The 21,876-nt window shown below is 48.9% G+C and overlaps 1 protein-coding gene across 11 annotated transcripts in view; it reads right to left on the bottom strand.

The window, feature by feature from the left end:
* Positions 1 to 24: 24 nt before the first annotated feature.
* Positions 25 to 21,876, bottom strand: part of TMEM131 (transmembrane protein 131) — a 221,942-nt gene continuing 200,090 nt past the window's right edge. For 8 of the 11 annotated variants that reach the window (XM_089922708.1, XM_089922712.1, XM_022599216.3 and 5 more), the window contains 10 exons: positions 16,378 to 16,553; positions 13,663 to 13,790; positions 7,975 to 8,099; positions 7,620 to 7,769; positions 5,363 to 5,528; positions 4,449 to 4,570; positions 4,250 to 4,346; positions 3,286 to 3,383; positions 2,413 to 2,573; positions 25 to 1,084 (listed from right to left, as the gene is read on the bottom strand). In XM_089922708.1, coding sequence (XP_089778834.1) covers positions 800 to 1,084; positions 2,413 to 2,573; positions 3,286 to 3,383; positions 4,250 to 4,346; positions 4,449 to 4,570; positions 5,363 to 5,528; positions 7,620 to 7,769; positions 7,975 to 8,099; positions 13,663 to 13,790; positions 16,378 to 16,553 — 1,508 coding nt within the window. In that variant the 3' untranslated portion in view covers positions 25 to 799. Of the gene's footprint in view, positions 1,085 to 2,412; positions 2,574 to 3,285; positions 3,384 to 3,407; positions 3,650 to 4,249; positions 4,347 to 4,448; positions 4,571 to 5,362; positions 5,529 to 7,619; positions 7,770 to 7,974; positions 8,100 to 13,662; positions 13,791 to 16,377; positions 16,554 to 21,876 lie in introns of those variants that run through there. The other 3 variants (XM_022599217.3, XM_089922706.1, XM_089922710.1) reach the window with 3 other exon arrangements.

Here is a 21,876-nt window from a genome sequence, read left to right as displayed (position 1 = left end):
AAAAAAACAACAACAATTCAAGGCTTTTGAAAAAAGCATCATTTATTTCAAAGTACAACACAAAGTTGTATTTTTAAGAAATACACATTCAATCTTGTATCTCAAGACTTGGCTATGTGCATTTCAGTTTATCTTTAAAATAAATTCAGGTATACAAATGTTACATACCTCAAGTACAAACAGCACAGAAAATGCGTATGGTCTCAACCGAATGTTTTTACATTCATTCACTGTTCTTAAAGTTGACTTACATTTCTGTAATCTGCTTTTAAACCGAGACAGCCTTATTTTAAAAAAATACTCTATTTTTCAGCACAAAGTCCTCATACGTTTTTAAAATTAGATCTTGGCGCATAATATTGTGAAATTATTAAAAACCAAACTTGGTAATTTAATAAAATTGTCACATGCCAGGACTTCTGAATCAACTCAAGTTATTTCCTTAGCTGTAATGTCAAATTTGTGTTCATACAGATAAATAAAGAATGGAAGAAGACAAGTGGTGGAAACTTGATAACAGTTAAGGTTTTCAGATGTACAGGTCTTATTAGAGTTTGTGGCTGAGTCCAGACTTTTCTCTAAAAGCACAACAGCAAATCTCATATTATCATAATTGCAAGAAAGATCTGAAAGAAGCGAGTGGTACAAGCCTGCCCTGCTTGAGTCTGTTTTGCAAAGATGAGGGTGGGGATTGGGAAGCTCTAGCGTTAAGAAAGAGCCTTAAAAAGATGTCTCGAAAATGGGCATATCATGATCTAGACGAGGGGCCCCCACATTTTTCTTTTTCTTTTGCCTAATTTCAATTTTCATGAGGGAAGTGCGAATTAGACCAGGGGTCGGAACTCCTCCTTCCGATGGTGGGGCTCCATATCCGCCACGGGTTGTAGGTCTGGCCCAGGTCGTCGGCGGGGCTGGGGGCGGAGGGTGTGTGAGGAGCGGAGGGGCTTTCGGGGCCCATGAGGCCGATGCTCGGCAGCGCGTTGGCAGGGCTGGTGAAGGGGAGGGTGCTATGTAGGCTGCTGGACCAGATCGAGCTGCTGAACGGAGTGGAGGACCACAGGCTGCTGGTGTTGCCGAGGATCTGCTGACGGAACAAAACACAGCGGGGAGCGTCAGGCTCGAGGGAGGCAGGCAGGTGGCAAATCGGTGACGGTTATGCTAAGAATGGGCTAGACCGCATGGTTCTTTCACTTTAGTTATTTTAAAACAAATGTTTTATACATGAAGCCACCTCAGAGTCTGGGCGCACGGTTCTGATGTTTTAAAGAAGGGGCGGCAAGCCACAGCCGGGGGGCCGAGTCCAGCCGCCCGCTTCTGCGGCTGAAGTCGGGGCGGGGGATGCGGCCTCAGCGGTGTGCTTAGGAGCTGGCCCTGCCACCTGTGCACCCAGGGAGGAGCTGGACAGGCTGCACCAGAAGTAACGGCCTGCAAAGTCTCAACAGGTACCGACCCGTTTTTTTTTCTTCTTAACATCTTTATTGGAGTATAATTGCTTTACAATGGTGTGTTAGTTTCTGCTGTATAACAAAGTGAATCAGCTATACGTATACATATGTCCTCATATCCCCTCCCTCTTGCGTCTCTCTCCCACCCCTCTAGGTGGTCACAAAGCACTGAGCTGATCTCCCTGTGCTACGTGGCTGCTTCCCACTAGCCATCCATTTTACAGTTGGTAGTGTATATATGTCCCTGCTGCTCTCTCACTTCGTCCCAGCTTCCCCCTACCCCTCCCTGTGACTGACCCCGTTTTAAAGAATGGTTAAGATGACTGTAAAACTGAGGACAGAATGATTACAAGTGAAGACAAACTTTGGAATCTATGAAGCTAAAATATCTACCATTAAACCGTGCACATCTAATCAATTTAGTTTTCCTGAGGATGAAGAAGTCATCACAGTGGGGTCATATTTGTCTGTCACGATTTTGTAAAAGCCGAAACCAGTAATCATTTTCCTTGGTAAGAACACTATTTTGGAGCATGATCTCTGCAGAACAATTTAGCTGAGAAGCAAACAGATGCGCTCTAGAGAAGCTCCAGCCGAGACACGGGTGCTGCTCGGGATCAGGCACGCGCCGAGCTCTGGCACCGTCTGACTCTGGAGGTGGTGGGACCTGAGACGGGCCACCAGCCACCCTGCGGTCTAATTCAGTCGGGAGAGGCTGAAGTGAGAGGATTCACACGTCAACCCCCAGCTGCTCAGCTGTTCCTCCTGTAACTAACTTCTTGACCGTCACGGCTCTGAAGAGTGATGGTCACTTTGGCAGAAATGAAGACACAGCAGCAGAGGTGGTGAAAGCGCTAACCCACGCCTTCCGAGCTGCTGTTTGTCATTTATATCTGTCAGCACCACCCAAGGGACAGCGACGGCAGTGATGACGTGTGAGCGGGTGGGGCCCAAGCCCAGTACTCACTGTGGCCGTGTGGGTCGGGGAACCGGAACTGGCTGGCCAAGAAGGGCTGGGCTCGGTCGCTGGAGAGTCCCAGAGGTATGAGGGGCCACTGCTCAGCTCGTTCCAGCTCCTCTGTGAGGCCTGATTGCACGATCGCGATAACCCGAGCTTGCTGAAAACTTCTGGAGGTGAGGAAGCAAAGGCAAGTCCGTGCTGGATGTGGCCGTGCTCCCCGGGGCAGGTGGGGCGTCCCCTCAGGGGTCCACATCCCACCGCTGCTCACCTGGAGCCATCCCACCCCCTCCATCAGCTCCCACCACATTCGGGGAAAACAGGGTGCGGGGTGCTGTTCTCCAGACCCCAGCACGCCGTCTGAATACCTCACCCACACCTATCACTGGACGGTCAAGTGCAAACATCACGATCACAGCTAATGTGAAATTCACACAGTTGCCCCTAATTCTGGACAGCAAGAAAAATAAAGAGCCCCAGCATGGCCAGGAGTCACATCTCAGACGCAGAATCCTTTCTTGCAGCTCTTAAGTCAGTTCTGCGCAACACGAGCCAGCGGGGACCCGCAGAGCATCGAGCAGACCACCGCACCTACAGGCTGGGGTGCCGAGCGGACAGAGGACCCTTCTGAGGGCCTCTCGCTGGGCCTCCTCACACCTGGGCAGCTGTGCCAGACTGCGTCCACGAGAGCACGGACAGACCCACTTCCCTGAAGTCGGCCCATCTGCTGCCGCCTGACTGCACTGATACAGGGAAACGCATCCTTTAAAAATGTCCACTAAATGACCATCGTACTTTCCTCCACACATGAAAGTGGACCTTATCCTCCCTCCGTCCTTGTCCACAGGCTCATTAGTCATGGGTCTAGTGTTAAACACTCACCACCAGTTAGGTTAAAAGAGTTTCCAAAGGCCGAGAACGAATTGAGGGGTGTGAAGTCAGGGCTGCTGGGGTTGCTGACGGGACTCCACAAACCCGAGCTGAACGTTATAAGAGGAAAATGCAACACACAAAAATGTGATGGTTAGTGGAGACAGATCCATCACGCACGGCTTCATACACAGGAGGCGCTGCTTCAGCTGGGGGCTCACGTATTACAGGCAGAAGTGGGGACTGGAAACACCTTCCATAACACAAAGGAGGGAGGCACGGAGGAGTTCAGAGCCCAGGCTACCCTGTCGTGAGCTGACGGCCTGGCTCAGCGGAAGTGTCATGCAGAGAAAAGAGGCGTTTCTTCCTTGTTTCCCTTTTGGTAATGGAAGATTTATTAAAAAATTATTTCAAATCTAGGATTAATTTCCTTTTAGTGTCAAGCAGGTAAAACTGGGACTCTACTTACTGACAGTTATAATCTTATTGTCATCGTTATTTATCTGGGAAAATGAACCGAGGCAGTCGCTGCATGCCACCAGGCCACTGTGGTTGCTCTGGGTCAGAGAGGTGGCCTGTCCAATAATTTATAATAAACTGCCTAGAATTTGTTCCGTGTCCTTCCTCTCGAGTGCGTTTTTGTTCTTCTACTTCTAATGATCAGATCACATCCTTTTCACAACAACCATGATAACGGAGAAGGATCAGAAGAGACTCAGAAGGTGGAACACAAGTCTGTCTCCCTCTCCGCTGGGCCAGAACATGTCGCGGCCCCTCCTCCCATCAGGGAGCCAGGTGGGAGCACGCACTGGCACTCGGGGCTCTGCCCCACCCAACAGAGAGGCTCCTGACCGCCTCCGACAAACACCTGCTTGTCACCTAGGGGCAAACGCCTCGAAACACACATACGATAGAAGATGCTAAACTGGCCTGGGAAACCCTCCTGCCCTCCCCTGGTAAGAAGGGCCAAACGTACCTGTCTGAGCCATCGCTGTCAACGGGAGTGTGTGACACGCCAAGGCTGCTGGAAAAGTCTGTTTTGCTTGAAGAAACCTTAGCAAAGCCGTTCCCACCTGTAACAATGGGCTCCGAGTCAATCAAAGCAGCCAGGCCGCAGGTACCTCCACCAGGCCCGAGGCCCAGCGGTGCCCGGGCTCCAGTGCCAAGCCGCTCACCTGGGCTCTTGTCGTACCCGGCCGTGACTGCAGCAAACGTGGGGTTGCCGTTCTGGCCCGGGAGCGAGGCTGCTTTTGTCAGTTTGTGTTTGCTTCCGTTTGAATGCTTTGTTTTAGAATCGCTTGAGGGAAGAAGCAAGGAGAGAACAGCTCAGTCCTCGTGGGCAATGCCCCCAACGGAGGCCCGCCGGGCACATGTCCCAGGGACGGCCCTGGGCAGCCAACAGGGCCTGGCCAGGCCTCAGGAAATGCTCTGTGGCCTGAGGCTGTGTAGCCTGGGAGGACGGGGTGGGAGGGGAAGGAATGTGGAAGAAAGGTAAAATTCCAGGTGCGGGAGAGAGGCAGGGGCCGGGAAAGGAGGCAGCCCCGTCCTGGAGGGAATGCCGGGCAGCTGGATGGAGCGGAGCGTGTGGGCAGGTGAGCAGCCCCTGTGCGAGGGCCCCGGCGGCCAGTGCCCACCAGGCCCGGGGCTTCCTGCCTCTTCCCACACGGGCAAGGTGGCCGTGGGCTGGGCCGCGCGCCGCCGCGTGTGCGGGAACAGGCGGCCCCTGCTCGAGTGTCATCACCATGGGGGTCACTGTCACTGCCTGGAGGAGCCCTCCATGCTAGGCTCCGACCTCCTCCAGGTCCCGCCACAGGCCAGAGGGAACGACCCGCAGACCCACTTCCTTGCCCACCGCGCAGCTGCTGTGGGTCTTCAGTCCTCGCTGAGTGTGCTCCCGGCTCCTGGCCTAGAGCATGACCCTGGTGCCCCTTGGGCACGGGTGACGGGTGGGAAGGCGGCGCTGTGGGGAGGGCGCTGAGCCCGCTGAGAGAAGAGGCGACAAGGGACGGCCGTCTGCGGCCACCGAGGATTCCCACCTATGGGGTGCAGTACCGGATTAGCGCGGCACAGGCGGGGGCTGCGGGCCTACCTGCCGGGGCTGCCGTTGACGATGCTGCTGTAGCTGCCCCGGGACGTGAACGGGCAGGGGGCGGCGGGCGGTGACGGGGAGCTGGGCGGCGGCGAGGTCTGGCGTTGTTTTAGGAAGACGTCTGCGTTGAGGGTTTGCAGAGAGAGTTTATAAAGACTGTCGGTAGCTGGAAGTTAAAAACAAAGGGTCTGGAAGTTAAAAACATAAGGGTCTCGATGTGATACTTGGATTTTTACCCTTCAGTTTTGGTTACTTCTGGCGTTCTAGCTGGTGCTATGCAGGACTCAAGTGCTTCTAACAAGAAGAACCTACAGCTGTCATACGTGTTCTGTTTAAAGAAAAAAAGGGAAGTCGTGTCTCTCTCTGCATTCTGGGCCTTTCCCGGAATCACCGTTGTGACCCACCTCCCGGCTGCGTTCTGCAGGCCCTGCCGGAGGGCGTGGTCCTCTCCCTCCCACACCTCAGGCTGGGAGGAGGCCTCTCCACGCCCCTCAGGGACGGGCAGGTGGAGGCTCTGCCGGGACCTGAAAGCCTCTGATCTTCCACACAGGTCCGAACTGCGCAGGTGCGGCCCCAGGAGAACACCCCCAGCTCCTCCAGGATGACCCCCGCACTCCGTGGGCCCACCTGGTGTGGTCCCTGGTTTACAAGGATAGGAACTCCTACTATATTCCTGCTGCCCTTTAAGGCACAGCTGTTTTAAAAATTTAAAACAGAAAAACTTTCAGTGTCACAAAAGAATACTGATTCTACACTCACCGAATGGAAACACACAACTTGTATCAGAAAAAGGTACGACCTCGCACATCTATGGTGCGCCCCGCCAAACAAAGCACCCTTCTCTTCGAAGGCGGAGTTGTCCCATCTCCGGAGCCACCGTGCACCCGCCCCGGTGACTCTCCCTGCCCCTCCCCCACGGTCCTGGCACCTATCCACCGACCCGTCTCCACCCGCCCCGCTCTCACCCGTGCTTACGTGGAGAACCCCTTCTTCACCTGCTCCAGGGTTTGCTGACCTGATGCCCACACCCTCTCCCTGCAGGATACCCCTCGGGCTTGTGTCGGTGCTGAGGCTGGCACGGCTTGCGTTTACTTCACTGCGCCCCAGACAACCCCATGAAACGGGCTCCCTGGGCACATGGTATTTATTCCCTACACTGGAATGCAGCTTCCTCTGTGCAGGAACCACCCCAATCCCAGGGTATAAGCTGAGGACCAATATCCAGCTGAAACCTCAGAGGGGACCCAAGGACTCAAAAGCATCAGCCGGGACACCAGGACGACCCAGAGACTTGTTCAACACTTCTTGAATGACCAGGGGTTTTGGATTCTCTCTCTCATCTCAGGCAAAAATACAGTACTATAAGGCACCAGAAAGTTTCACAGCAATCACGGGGCTGCAGGTTCTAACCCAGGGAGCATCTCTTTCCAGTATGTATTTACAAAGGTGCGTGTTTAACGCACACCTCACCCGAGTTTCCGAGTTCCTCGCCCTCATTCAACTCACCACCCCCTCTTCTCTAAGCCTCCTTCGCCTCAAACCTGGTGCGCAACTCTCATTTTCCCTTTGGCACAAATGGGCCAAACGGAGGCCGTTCTGACACCTCGGTGAGTGTAGACAAATCAGCCCTAAGGGACTGACCCCCAAGCCCTGCCACCAGGCCCTCAACTGTGCTGCTCTCTGTCATCTTCTGTTCCAGGTCTTAAATTTCTAGAGGGCGAGGACCTCCACCCTCTTCTAGGAGACGGTGCTACTTTCACAATTTCCTGCAGGCCTGACCGGAGGAACGAGGTCAAGAGGCTAGTGAGAGAACTAACATAGGTTTATGGAAAAGATGTGGGTAAACTGGGAATAAACTGCATGTTTACAAAAAGCAGTTACAGTGTAAATGTATGAGAAACTAGTCAGGTAAAGGGCTGCTGAGCTGACGCTTTCAGGAGGCAGTACTTTGGGTGATTCACTGCTCTACGCAGATCCTTCCATCCCCCCTACACTCTGACTAGCCCTCTGGATCGTCTGCCGATTTCTCTGGTGTAAATACTCCCACCACGGCCGATTAAGCTGCAACAGTTTAACGACCAGCAGACTGTTGAACAGCAGCTTTTGCTGGCTGCTGCGAGCCGGCTCTGGCAGACTAGACACTGGGTCTCCTTCTAAAGCAATACGTGCCCCGGCCATCCCCACCGCGGTTCTCCGGCCCAGAGCTGGGTGGGCTGTGGGTGCGGAGAGCCCGTGGTCTCCAGGTCACCATACTTACAGCTGCCGGGCTTGTGAACGGGCACGGAATCCCACTCTGGCGGTGGAGAGTCTTTTTCACCTTCTGAGCTACTGGTGTTGCCTAGTTCTTGACTATTTGGGAGGAATTTTGCTAGGGCAGGTGGCCTGTTATCCACTAACTTATTTGTACCTGTAGAGAATTCAGAAAAGAAGGCTGTTATGGAGGATAATGCCTTTCTTTCGGGCCAATTTCAAAGAACCCATTCTCTTCTAATGAGAATGAGAACCCAACCGTAGCCGTCCTATGACTGGTAACTACTGACTGATTACTGCCAACTCACAACTACCAACACAACGAATCATTAGGGCATCTGTATGATGAAAAATGAAAATACCTTTTGTTTTCTGGGAATTTCGTGGTTTGGATCCACTTGTCAATGTAGTTGGAAGAGGAATCTTGGTTGGGAGATTTCGACGTTGTTTACTTTCCAAAGGGGCGGTATATGGTAGCTCTAAAGAACTGAAAGACAATCACAGGTGGAACATTCAAACGCAGCCCTTTGTTTCAGAGCAGAGAGGAGGAGTCACTGATCCCTCTAAAATTTCAACACCTTCTTTTACTCATTTGGCCTCCTGAGGCATTATCAACCCACAGTCCCGAGGGCTGGCCGCGTTCCAAGCACCTCCAGTACTGTTCAGGAGACTCGCACTTGCAGATTTATCCTCTGCTATTCGGAGTGCGGACAAGGAACTGAGATCCATTGTTTAATAGTATGTAATGGGTGGGAACACCTGCGTCAGAGAAGGTGTCTGAAGCTGTTGGCACAGACTAGCCACTCAGGAGGTACTAAGTGCAGTCATCCCGCTGGTGAGTCTGTCTCACCCGGCAGCTAGACCGCCTGTGGGGCTCCGGAATTATGGAGATTCTGAAGGGTCTCAGACTTAGAAAAAAGGTTCTGCTACTCAAAACCTTGAACGCATTTTTCTCACGAACACTGTGTACTGACCAGGGCTAAGTCCCTGGGTGACCTACAAAACCCCGAGAGCCCATGGCAGAATAGCAGGACTGCTTTATTTGCCTAAGGTGTAGGCTGAGTGGGGGAGATGAATATTCTTTATTCTTGAACTCAGGGTTCATCTTAGACAAAGACTTAAAATACTATTTTTATTAATCTATTTAGAGTATATTTCTTCTAAAATATTTAGAGGTAAGCTTAACATAACAAACATATATAAAGAGGACAATGAATTGGCTCTGACCTTCCTGTCAGCAAGGCAAAGTGGGCGGCAGCTGGGCTATTTTGAGTTTCCACAGCCTGATGAAGAAGACATTAAAATGTGCCGAGAGAAGCAATCTCTAGGAGAAATGAACTGGGGAGATGGCCCACGTAAAGTAGCCTGGTGAACAATGGAAATGCATGGACCCTAAAAACCTTTTTTACAAAGCTGCTTCTGTGCCGCCCACCAAGATCAAGTCGCAGGCTTGGGAGGCCTCTGACAGGAGCTGGGCTGACACAGTCCAGGAAAAGGACGTCTTCCCGGGGAACAGTGGGACACAGCTGACAGAACCCAGCGGCCCCTGACGAGAATTCCAAAAATCATCACGCGTCTCCACTGGGTTCCTGGTGATGGCTGCAAAGCTGTCAGTTTAAGGCTGAGCCAATAGCTTGCTTTTCATCGAAAATATTACAAAGTTCACCGGTCGACACAGATATTCTTAAAACGGGTACGTGTCTGGCATTTTCCACTGTAGCGCACGTCCTGCCCCAGCCTGAGTGCCCCAGCCCTCAGGCGTGTGATTCCCACATGCCGCTCTGCCCCCAGCCCCACCCTTCAGGTTCCTCCTCCTACCACTGCCCCTCCAAGTTCGCACTCCCTGGGGGGGGGCGGCCAATTTCTGCTGGGCTCGGGGCCAGGCACAGACCACGCTAGTCCACACCAGAGTGCAAAGGTCAGAAAGGGTCAGGCTTTCCAGATCCAACGGCACCACCAGCACCGGCACCCCCCCCACCCCCCACCCTGCAAAGAAGGTAAGCAGATGAAAAAACAGTACGTGAAGCATGACTTCATAAACAGATAAAATTTTTTTTAAATGTATAGCTTTTTTTTTTAAACATCTTTATTGGAGTATAATTGCTTTACAATGGTGTGTTAGTTTCTGCTGTATAACAAAGTGAATCAGTTATACACGTACATATGTTCCCATATCTCTTCCCTCTTGCGTCTCCCTCCCTCCCACCCTCCCTATCCCACCCCTCTAGGTGGTCACAAAGCACCGAGCTGATCTCCCTGTGCTATGCGGCTGCTTCCCGCTAGCTATGTATTTTACGTTTGGTAGTGTATATATGTCCATGCCACGCTCTCACTTTGTCATGGCTTACCCTTCCCCCTCCCCATATCCTCAAGTCCATTCTCTAGTAGGTCTGTTACACAGATAAATTTTAACAGAGGCTCTTTACAAACACTTTATAAGGTGGTAGGTCAAAGGCCATTTTCATTCTTTTGTTTCTTTATATTTCACAATTTTTCTATAATAAAGTGTTAGTATATTTGGAATTAGTGTATGAGCTAGCCAAAAATTCGAAGGGTTCGGTTAAGCCACATAAGTAGAATTTCAGGTGGGATAACAAACTGACGTGAAAAAATCCGTTTACGGGAGAGACTATTAACACTGCAGTTTTGGAAATCGTCTGCCCTTCTACTTCTGACTGACAGGGTTATTTAAAAACGCCACCTTTTAAAAAACAAAGGCTCCCCTGACAGAGACACCCAGACCTCTGGTAGTGGCGGTGGTGGAGCTGGGTGGGTGTGAACTGCTTGTAAGCAAGTCGTTTATAAGTGTGGGGCTGGGGACTGTCTATACAAAGCTTCACTCTGCACCACTGTGGAGTTAGTTGGTTTTTAAGAAAAAAGGTGCCAGACAACTACTTTACTTTTGCTGACTCATACTTTCCTAAGTTAAACCAGAGGATCTCTACCAAGAAGCCTTTTTTAAGGCTTCTGAATAAAAGGGATAAGGGCCAACTTAATTCAGGTGATTCCTTGGAAGAGAGAAGAACAGAAAGCTAGCTGGGATGCTGACGCACGCTCATGCGTGTCATACTCGGTCCATGCCCCCGTCTGGGGGAAGAGGGGAGGCAGAGAGCTGAGGGCAAGGTGAGGGCTTTCCCAGAGCCGAGGGCCTGGAGGCCGGTGTGTGCACTGTGGCACCCACGGCCCTGAGCCGAGTGCACTGTTCAAGCAGCCTCTGACAGAGGGTACAATGATTCTGTCACACGTTTTGCTTACTTTAGATGATTACATTTAAGTTATGTAAACATACGTTGATAAACAGAAAACAAAAGAATCAATGGATAGCTGGTATCCTAAACCAGGGAGCCCTGCGCCTTTCCTGGTCTCCTTTTAGTGTCCGACATCTCTCACTCCCTGGCGTCTCTGACCTAAAATACAGTCTTCTGGAGGTCTACAGACCCACTTCTACAGCGTATAAGCTGGAAAAAAAAAGGGGTGACAAGATCTCTGCCCTGTAACCCTCTGCCCCACAGTCCTAGTGGTTTTTTCGAAGTCAACTCTTCGGAGTTAGGGAGGATGGGGCTACACAGGCAAAGACCACGTGGGAGCCATTCCTCTGGCTTACTACCACTTACTTATAGGAAAATGAATTCTTCAGCATTTAAGGATTTGGGTCTTCTGGCCTGGAGGTGATATAATATAATGTTCCAGCAACACTGATAATATTTAAAGACTAATCTTTGATAAAGCGAATGTGAGCTAAACCCATAGATTTTACTATTAGAACATCAGCTTTTTGGCCAACTGATATGTAAATGCTTTTCCCCCACCAGGTAAATCTTCCAAAAGAAAGTCATAATATATGCCTTATTAATATCTCTTTTTTAAAAGTGTGCACCTATTTCCTTCAGATATGTGGAATCACATATAACACGCTGAGAGCACTTCTTAGGTGACAGGAACGTCAGGTGTCACTGGGGCGGGATCAGCGCAGGACAGCACAGGGCATTTACTGTCACACCCGAGTGGAGACAGCAAATGGCTCTATTCAGGGGCCACCTTTCTGGTTATTAAAAAAAGGTCTTGAACTCTGAATTTGACTGAGGTACTAAAAGATTCTGACTCAATACTTTTATCCCTGAATTCAGAAAAACACAAAACAAGATCAGTGAGTTTAAAGAGATTAGATACAGGAGATAAGAAGACCAGGGTTGATATAGATTTCTCCAGTTACAAAAGACAATTTAGAGCACGTTGCTTAAACTGTCTTCTGGTAATGATTTCTCTGTTAACTATACATCAAAGGGACATGAGTTAACCACACTCTAACTGCCTCCTAACAGGGGCTGGAGAGCAGGCAGCTCTGGCTTTGGGTTTACCAGCAAACTCAACATCCCTGCAAAGTCAGGGGGCATCAAGTGGAGTCGTTTACAAACTTGCAAAGTCAAATCTGCTAATGGCTAACTTATTTCATAAAAAAATCAGAACATGACAGAAATCAATGGAAGAGGGATGAGAGGATTAACATGTACATACGATCTGTCTTAAAAATACTGACCTCAGGCATCAAGGAGAATAAACAGGGCAGATTTGGTGACAGCCACCTACGAAATGGTTTCACTAAGATAATTCTTAGAAGCTGGGTTTTAAAATTTATGATAAGAATGATAGCATAACTGTCCATTCTCACAAAATCTCAGCATATGTAGAAACTAGGGTTTTTCATAATTTGGGTTTTTTAGCTTCATTTACTTTAAAACATCTGATCAGTCAACTAAGCCTGAGAAAGGTCTAGAAGAATAATCCCTAGTCACTAGACGAGGGTTAATTCCTGCCCTGGGGTGGCAGAACATTAGCACCAAAGTACCTCAGGCTGAGACTGAGTCTCGGGAGACTCAAGTGTATCAGCCATTACTCCACTTGACATTGCTTCTAACTGGGTCAGACCGTTCTCAACGAATCGTGGGGTTAGGTCACTTAAACTGACATTTTGCACAAAAGGGTGACTTTTAGGTATAAATACTCTGTTACTAATCACTGCCATATCCTGTGTTATTGCATAAGTTCAGGGACAAGGTTAAATTTTACTGCAGTAATCACTAATTTCTTATTAGCTTCTGGTTCCACAGAACAGACGGCCCCTGTCGAGTTAAGCTGTACAACCCAGGGACAGAGAGTCTAGCTTATTGATGTTTCTGCAGAGCTCAAGTTTTATTCCTAGAATCAGAGTAAGAACAGACCCGCAAAGCTAAGGGCAATTCTAATGATAAATGTCTTCCTTTATCAAGTTATACCTAATTCCCTCAACTTCCTGGGTCGACGCCCACTTACCACACAAGAAGGCAAATACTGGCTTCCACGCAGATGGCCTTTTATATGCCGAGCTAGAAAGGGCATCATTAACCACACTGAAACTAGAAGTAGTTTACTAGACAGACCCGTTTAGTGAAAGTACGAAGTAAGCTTGGCAACGAATAACCCAAGAGTTCAACTCATTCACTGACCTGGGGAAACATTCTGCAGGTCGCCCTCCCTGTGAGGCCCACAGGACCTGCCCCACGGGAACTGGACGGGAGCTACTTCATGGTAGAACTGTCCGGTAGTCACATCTGCCCTGAGCACTGTTTTTTCTAAGGTTAAGAATAAGTTCTCCCAAGTTTTACAGCACAGAATTCTAGACCCCAACAGCAGCTCTGGGTTAGTGAGCAGACTCAGCTCTAGCTGAGAGAAGTTACGCTCGTACCTGCGGCTAAACCACCAAGGCCATCTCTGTGCAGAAGTGAAATGGCTCTCTGCCTGGGAACAGATCACCAACCTACATTTTCCTCCTCCATTTTCACAAGTAGCTTTAACTCTGCCTTTTATACTTCTGACATCGGAAGCATGTGGCTGTCCCTCACCAGCGACAGTGAACACTGGGCATTAGAAAAAACCCCATAGGAACATCATGAGGTATGCAGCTTTTGTTGCCAACCCCCCCCTAAAAACCAACCAAGCAAACGAAAACATTACCTGGTTCTCACCAGTAACTTCTTTTACATACCTCATTTCTCTGAACTCATTTTTCTTACCTGGGTTTCACATCTGTTGGGATTTCTTTCTTAACATTTAAGAGTTTTTTGCTTTTCTGTTTCACTTGAGACATTTCATTTTCATGTTTTTCAGGCATGGCTTGTTTTCCCTTTTGCTTTTCTGTATCCTATAAAAAAAAATTGACACAAGTGCTGAGAAGGATTAACAAAAATGCCTGATATAGTGCTATCTGAAGGCAGAGACACAAAACCAAACATGTAGCAGATACACACATCACATGAATAAAAATGATCAGCTCCTTTCTTCAAACCTCTCTTTATTGTGGGTCTGTCAGTTTTTCAGTCTTTGATTTACTATAAATTATGTTTTGGTGAGTGTGAGTTATAACGAATGTCACTTTAAGTTATATCCTGACTGGGGTGGGTGCTGACGGTGGTAGCAACAGACGGGTAGCTTCTTGTTTTTAAGCACTGGGGAGCAAAACCGTGCCTTTTGTACAAGAAAAGTTAACTCGGGACTACAATACAGAGTTACACACGACTGGCATTGTGGCCTGAGAAGGCCACAGTCCAGCTGCATCTCAGAGCAGTGCTGCCCCTGGGTCCTCGACCAGTTGAGCACGGAGACCATACCATGCGTTTCAGAGTAAGGTGATGCTGCCGCAACACCCAGGCGTGAGCACAGGGGGCTTGTCTCTAAACAGGGCAGGTATCGTTCAGGCACTGGTGACCCTGCCCGGGAGCCGCCTGTGGAGCGGGCGTGCACCGCTCATGCGCAGAAGGACCACACGCAGCACAGATGGGAAATGAAGAAAACAGAAACCTGGTTCTGTGTTCAGGGTGCATAGGGCCAATCGGGGGAAGACATACCCGGCCGAATGGCAGAGCTGTGGGTATGGCGGGAGCTTCCGACACAGGGCAGATGAGCGTCCACCCGACAGCATCCGGCTGCACGGTTCTGGCAGCCTGGATTTTAACAGGTCACACAGACCCATCTATTTAACTGCAGAGAAAGGGTAAAACAGCCTCCTGCGCATACACCTTTTGAGACTCTTCTGAGTCACGCAGTATTTCCGGAACTCTGTAGACCGTGAGCCCCTACAGGACAGGAACCTGGTTCTTTCATCCATGGCTGCTTCTCAAGCACCCAGCACTCAGGTACTCAAAAAATGACCTCCCAAGATTGAAATCCACTTTGGAAGAAAATGCACAAAACTGGCAAAGAGATCAGTCACAAAGAGACAAGAGCGCATGAACTCTATGCAAGAGTGCTGAGGGGGAGGCATACAGACTGCTCGGCCGGGAGGAGGGTAACAGGCACGGAGGCCGCCAGTCCTGAGCTGTGTCTGTAAGGAAGCAAATGACCGGGCAGGAGATGGGACAACCAGGAGAAAACCAACAGCAGAGAAGGGAGGACGATGCCAGTGGGTGCACAGAGGGGGTCTGCTGGAGAGGGGCCACTGAGGAGTGGTTAGGAAAATGCCGGAAAGGCAGAAAGGAAGTGGGGCAAAGTTGTGGAGCAAGTCTGTGCTGAGAACGCTTTCCAAACGCTTATTCATATCAGAGACGGCTGGGACCCCACTTGAGGACCAGTAGCTGGCACTCTGCTCCTCTGCAGTCATCCGTCACAGAGGAGATACGGGACACAACGCCAGCCCCATCCCTGACATTTGGCCCAGAGCACCCGCCAAACGTCAGGGATGCACAGGGGAGGGCGGCTGGCCAGAAAGTGTCACGTGTAAATTTTATTTTAAAAATTAATATATGTGGACGACACTGCTGGATATCTTTAAGAAATGATTTTTTAAGCCACTAGATTACGACTGAAAAAGAATTCTGCTCTACAATATTAAAGGCTCTATTTGGATCATTTCAAATTTGAAATACAGTTATTTAAAAATAGAAATGCCAGAACAGAAGTACGCCCTCACTTTTCTGCATACCACTTACAACTCACACTCCCTGACTGTCACAACAGTAACATTAGCCTCCATTTATCTCATGGCCACGGTGTCTGCACATTTTGCTGTGTTACCCCTGATGCTCGTGACCTCCCCACCCCTGGGAGCAGAGGATGGGGAGTGAGGCGGCCCCCCGGCGTGCGCTGGGTGGGTGCCCGGGCCAGAGGTCACAGTCCCTGCTCTACCTGCTCCCAGTGCCTGCTGTAGCAGCGGTGATCTGACAGGACACGGCCAATACAATCCATCAAAGTGACAGAATTCCTCCTCATCTTCTTTTTTTTTTTTTTTTTTTTTTTTTGCGGTACGCAGGCCTCTCACTGCTGTGGCCTCTCCCGTTGCGGAGCACAGGCTCCGGATGCGCAGGCTCAGCGGCCATGGCTCACAGGCCTAGCCGCTCTGCGGCATGTGGGATCTTCCCGGACCGGGGCACAAACCCGTGTCCCCTGCATCGGCAGGCGGACTCCCAACCACTGCGCCACCAGGGAAGCCCCTCCTCATCCTCTTTTGATACTTAAAATCTGAAACAATTTGCATGAGCCAGAGTCGTTACTATTCTAGATGGTCCCTAACTTTCAAGCTGTGTTTCCAGTTTCTAACTATTTCACCTTATTAGCAGGCTTCCTAATTTGTTCCCGGGGGAAGTGAAGATACGCCCAGCGCTGTGGAGCTTCTGCAGGGGAGTGACTGCCTGGGCGTGTCTGTGCACTCTTGAGCACTAGCCCTCAGAATGTGTACAAGTGTTGAACACAGCACATTCACTGTGTGTGAACCCTGCTCTACGGGGCCGTCCTACCTCCTTGAGGAGCGGGTCTGTGTCTGGGTTGGAGGTCTCTGTGGTGGTGGAGGAGCTGTCGTCGTCGGCCAAGGAGTCCTTCAGCTCGTCTTCCTGGGCCTTTCCCTTTCCCTTCTTCTCCTTTTCCTCTTGCTTTTTAGGTGGTTTTACCTTGCGCTGAAGAGGCTTTCCTTTCCCTGGGGATGACAATGAATGTAAAATGACACTTGATTTTTAAACAGCTTGGAAAACAAAGCCATTAAAACTTTTTTTGAAGAGACTGAACTCTGACTAATAACTGTTTCTTTCTCTACTTCAGTTCTTCTCTAAAGCTTTTGAAATCATGTTTGACTTTTCGATTAGAATATTTAAAAAAATCAGCTTTCTCGAGGCGTGAGTTATAGGCAATAAGATACACCCATTTTAAGTGTACAGTTCCATGAGCTTTGGCAAACCCACTAGTTGTGACAAATCTGTACGTCTCTCAGAAGACAGCTGACCCTTGAACTGCAGGAGGTTAATCGGTGTATAACTTATAGTTGGCCCCTCTGTACCCTCAGGTTCAACCAACCATGGACCGTGTAGTACTGCAGTCTCTACTGCTGGAAAAAAAAAAAAAAATCCATGTATAAGTGGACCCGTGCAGGTCAAACCCTTGTTGTTCAAGGGTCACCTGTACTTTTTTATATCCCGGAGGGTGACGTAGCTTTGAAAAGTCACAGACGTGAAAACCAGAGATCCTTTCAAATCTTTCTGGAGATGGGAGCCTGAAGGTGACACGGGATGAGCTGCATGTATGTCACTTGCAGGGTGCTGAGAACCCCGGTAGCTGGGTCCAAATCCTGGTTCTTCCCTAACTAGCAGTGTGACCTTGGCCTCTCACCTGCAGACTGGGGGAGACGACCTCACAGTTGTGATGAGGAATTACATGAAGCCCTTAGGACAGTACCAGGCGTATAAGTACCAGCTAATGTTATATATGGACAGAGGGTAAAACAGAACTACGAAAAGCCTATTATTTTATTTTAATTTTTTCAACCTTAGCATTTTATATTTTTTATTATTATTATTATTTTTGGCCACGTGGCATGTGGGATCTTAGCTCCCCTACCAGGAATCGAACCCACGTCCCCTGCATTGGAAGCACAGAGTCTTAACCATTAGACTGCCAAGGAAGTCCTATTATTTTAAAAGATGTGGATGTTCCCAAGACAGATGAGAAAACAACCCTCGACACATTCGAGTGCCTGCCGTTTCCCAGGCAGTGTGGCGTGTCCTGGGAACACTGCAGTGAACACCAATAACATAACGCCAAGAGCCCTCTTGTCTGCGGCAGAAGGGAAGGACCTGTCCTGCTCTGGCCCTGAGAGCCCTCGGATTTCGGAGTCTGAGTGTCTAGCGGTTCATGCTGAAAGCACTTCAAATTTTCCCGCATGGCTGACATTAACCCCCATGCAATGCATTTCCCGCCTGAAATTATACCTTTTTATCATGCTCAGGTTCACTGGATGAGAGGCATTATCTGTATAAATAATCTGTATTCACAGTAACCTGAAACCTCCTTGATAAATAGAAAAGATCTGGAAGTGATTAAAAAAAAACCTGCAAATTTTGAAGCCATAGATGTACAAATAAAGGAGAAAAGGAAACAGCAAACCAGCAGTTAATTAAAAAATCTTATTTCATGAAAGAGTAGTTTACACTTTTACCTCCAAATCCCCATCTTTTACTGACTTCTTTTTTTTTCTTTTTTCTGACTTCTTAACATGCTGCCCGTGGACGTCTGTCCCCAGCACCTTATAGAATGTGATTTTGACAACAGCCCAACTGTCAGTGCGGGTGGCCTCTAGCACTTCTCATTCTACAAGACCTCTCGGTTCCACTGGACTCTTTGGATTGTCCCCCTCCCTGTCCCTGCTGGACCCCAGCATCATCACCCTCTTCTGGTACTGTGATTCTTCTGACAGCTGGCTTCATCTTTGCTGGTGTTCCCTGGAAATCTGCCCTTGGAACTTCTTCCCTTTCCTTTCATATTCTCCTTTGGGGCTGAACTTTAATTAATTTGACATAAGCAATTCAAATCTAAAATGTCCCAAACTGAGTTAAACAACCTAGAAACATCTTTTGGTTCTCAGTCTAAAATAATGGTTCTTGCACTTTAGAACAACCTAGGAAGCTTTTAACGAACACTGCTCAGGGCTCCACCCCGCGAGATTCTGATTAAGTGGTTCTCGGTGGGACCTGGACGTGGGTATATTTTTAACAAGCTCCTCTGGTGGACCCACTATGCAGCCAGGCTGAGGATCACTGCTCTACAGTATCAGCATCAGTCCATCACCCAGGCTAGTGGCTACCTCACTGTCATGTATGGTTTCTTCTGCTGCTTCTATTCCCAAGTTCACAAGTTGGTCGGAGAGGAGAGAGTGCCCCTTCCCTAGAGGAAGGACTAATGATCTGAGTGGATCAGACGGAGGACAGGCCCACATGTACCCGTAAGCAGTCCCTGCTCCCTGCGAGGCTGCACGCTCGGGGTGGCGTGTCTCCCTCTTGCCGCTGGCAAGCTTGTTCCCACGGGTCTCTACTCTTCCTCAGGGCTCCCGGTTCTTAAAGTGTTTTCCCAGACCAGCAGAATCAGCAACACCTAGGAACTTGTTGGAAATGCAAATTCTCAGGCCCCTCTCTAGGTGTACTGAACCAAACCCGGGGTGGGGGGACCCGGCAATCGGTGTCAACAAGCCCTCTTGGGGACTGGAATGTAGGGCTGATCTCAGAATCCTTGGCTTGGGCTGTAAATTCCACACAGATTTATGAGACCTGAGCTTGGCACTGCAGGCACAGGATCGGCTGCCTTGTTTCCGGTTTCTCGTGACCTCTGTGTGTGTATATCCCGTGGGAGTCTCAGGAGGAAAGGTACCTGAAGTAGAGTAGAATTTGGGCAATTCCGAGCCACCTGGATGAAATGATCCAAAGAGCCCAATTCCACCATCAAGTAGTCACTCAAATGGATTCTACCTCTAAGACCTCTAATTCCTTTCTTACCTCACTCCCACTGCCACTTCCTCAGCTCAGGACTTGCCCTGTGCCTGGCCTACTGTAACGGCCCCATCCTCCTGTCGTCTCTCCTTATACCTTGCACCCTGCCAACAGCATTACTTTCCTTTTGAAACACTTCTTAAATACAAAAACTTGATTCTCACTTTTCTATAGGATAACGTTCAAACTCCTTTACAGTCTGGACCCATCTATCTCTCCAGGTCTGCTCTAGCCTTGTCCCGAGCCCTTCCTTAGCCCTTGGCCCATCGTGGAACATTCAGTTTCCAGAGGCCAAGCTACCAGTTCACACCCCCGTGCTGTTGCTGGGCACAGAAGCAAGAGTAGGAACCTGGGAAGTGGGAATAGGAATTCTGAGGGAGACTGCCCTCTCAAAGATAAATTAACTCAATACACAGTGGAGGAGACTGGAGGTCTCCTAGCCTTATGGGAACCATGACTTAACTGATGCGTGATCAGTAATAGAAAATTAACCCATCCAAGTAAAGACGGTACAAGCTGAAGGGAGAAGCAGCTTAGTAAACTCAGAGTATGTTTCCAGCAGTGACCAAAGGAGAAATATACGCAACATGAATGACAGGTTCCTCAAGCTTCACACCACTGCCTGGATAAACTGTCCCGGAGGCCACTCACCCTACGTCGACCCCCTCCCACCATCGGCGAGCAGACTCCTGGCTGAGGATGCTGGCTGACCTACTGCGATCAACACTCACCCCTAGGCTCTATTCCTTGTACAGTCTTAGCACCTGAAGGGCAGAGATTAGGCCGCACTGAGCTCTCCATCCTCAGTGCCTTACAAGGCTCAGCATGCAGCAAGTGCTCAGAGCCAGTGTCTGCTGAGCCGCAGAAGTGAGTTTTGGGCCTTTCTGAACAGTGAAATACACCAACAGCATGACCTGCTCTGAGACTTGCTGCCCCAAGTCCAGAAGCTTCTCCATCTCAATCCTTCATGACAACTTACTCAGGTTTCAATCCAGAATCATGCTTCACTCCATTTACATAACACTCTTGAAGTGACAAAATTATAAGACTGGAGAAATGATTAAACCTCCTCTGGGGTTTAGGCTGGGGGGAGGGGGAGAGTGGGAGGGAAGCGGGTGTGGCTAGAAAAGGGCCCATAAGGGATCCCTGTGTCTTGACTGCATCAAACTCAGTATCCTGGTTGTGATGCTGTACTGCAGTTTTGCAACATGTTATCGGGGGAAATTGGGTAAAAGGTACAAGGGATCTCTCTGCATTATTATTTGCAACTGCATGTAAATCTATAATTACCTTAAAAGTAAAAAAAAAAAAAAGTGTATGTCTCACTGAAATTTAAAAGCAAAAAGTCCCCAAGGGGTCACATGTGACCAAGTCATGGCGTGTTCATGGCATGGGTACTAATCCTTGCCAAGTACATTAATCCTTCAGAACACATCAAGTGTTGTTTACTTCTAAGAAGCTAAACACATTTTTTTTCTTTTGCAAATAATAGGTCCATTTGGCCTGAAAGCCACCCTTCCAAACTCTATTCCAACTTTTTTCTCAACATGCCAAAGACTGGATCTCTCATTCTAACCTCTTGTCTGTCCGTGAAAAATGGGAGATTTACAAATGTCTACCTCACAACTGACCACTGGGCCACCCTGTTCCACTCACTGAAAAACAAACAAAAGGAACATAGTTCAGGGAAGTTGACAATGATCTCCTGTCCTTCTTATAACACAGACACTCCAGGCATAATTACCTTAAATGACAGGCTGCATTAATTACAAATCCCCTGTTCTTAGACACTTAGTTTCCAATTTTCACTATTATAAACCATGAGGTATGTAAGATCATCTCCTGATGTTAAATTTCCAGATATGAGCTTACTGGTTTTCAAAGGACGCACGTGCATTATTTTATTTTTATGGCTTTTGACATACTTTAGAAAACTGGCTGCTTTTTGCAATCCATGAATACACAAACTTCTTTTTAACATAGCTACCACTGAAAAATTTTTTTCTGTATATAATCTATGGCTCCTAGGCTACTGATACTTCTAGAGATACATAATTTGAATGCCCAAATTAGAGAAAGTGAGGAAAGTCATTTGACAGGTTAAATTCTAATCATCAACAATGAACTAGAAATTAGAAGATAAGCCTGCTAAGGATGTGACAATGACCATGAGAGGCTGGCCAGTGCTCTTATGTGACAAGCTTTCTTGCCCAGGTCTTCATGTCCTGACTCCAGGGGGTAAGAAGAGGCCTGGTGTCCCTGTGCATCCTTCCCCCCAAGAAGGGTTGGCCATGGCTGGCTGGAAAAGTAAACCTGGGGTGCCTTCCGAAGCCCTAACCATCTATCTCAAGCTGCCATCCCCAAACACACAAGTTCTGTTACGAAGTTTCAGACCTGGAAGGGAAGCAGGAAGTCCTGCTTGGACTCTCTGCATAAGCTTCTTCTCCACCTAAGTTCCATCATGGGCAGGAAGGTGATGGAGAGGTT

This window comes from Delphinapterus leucas, chromosome 13, assembly GCF_059928025.1.
Source record: "Delphinapterus leucas isolate spDelLeu-1000000601 "Yukka" chromosome 13, BTC_Dleu_Yukka2, whole genome shotgun sequence".
NCBI classification, from domain to species: Eukaryota; Metazoa; Chordata; class Mammalia; order Artiodactyla; family Monodontidae; genus Delphinapterus; species Delphinapterus leucas.
This window is presented reverse-complemented; position numbering and strand designations above follow the sequence as displayed.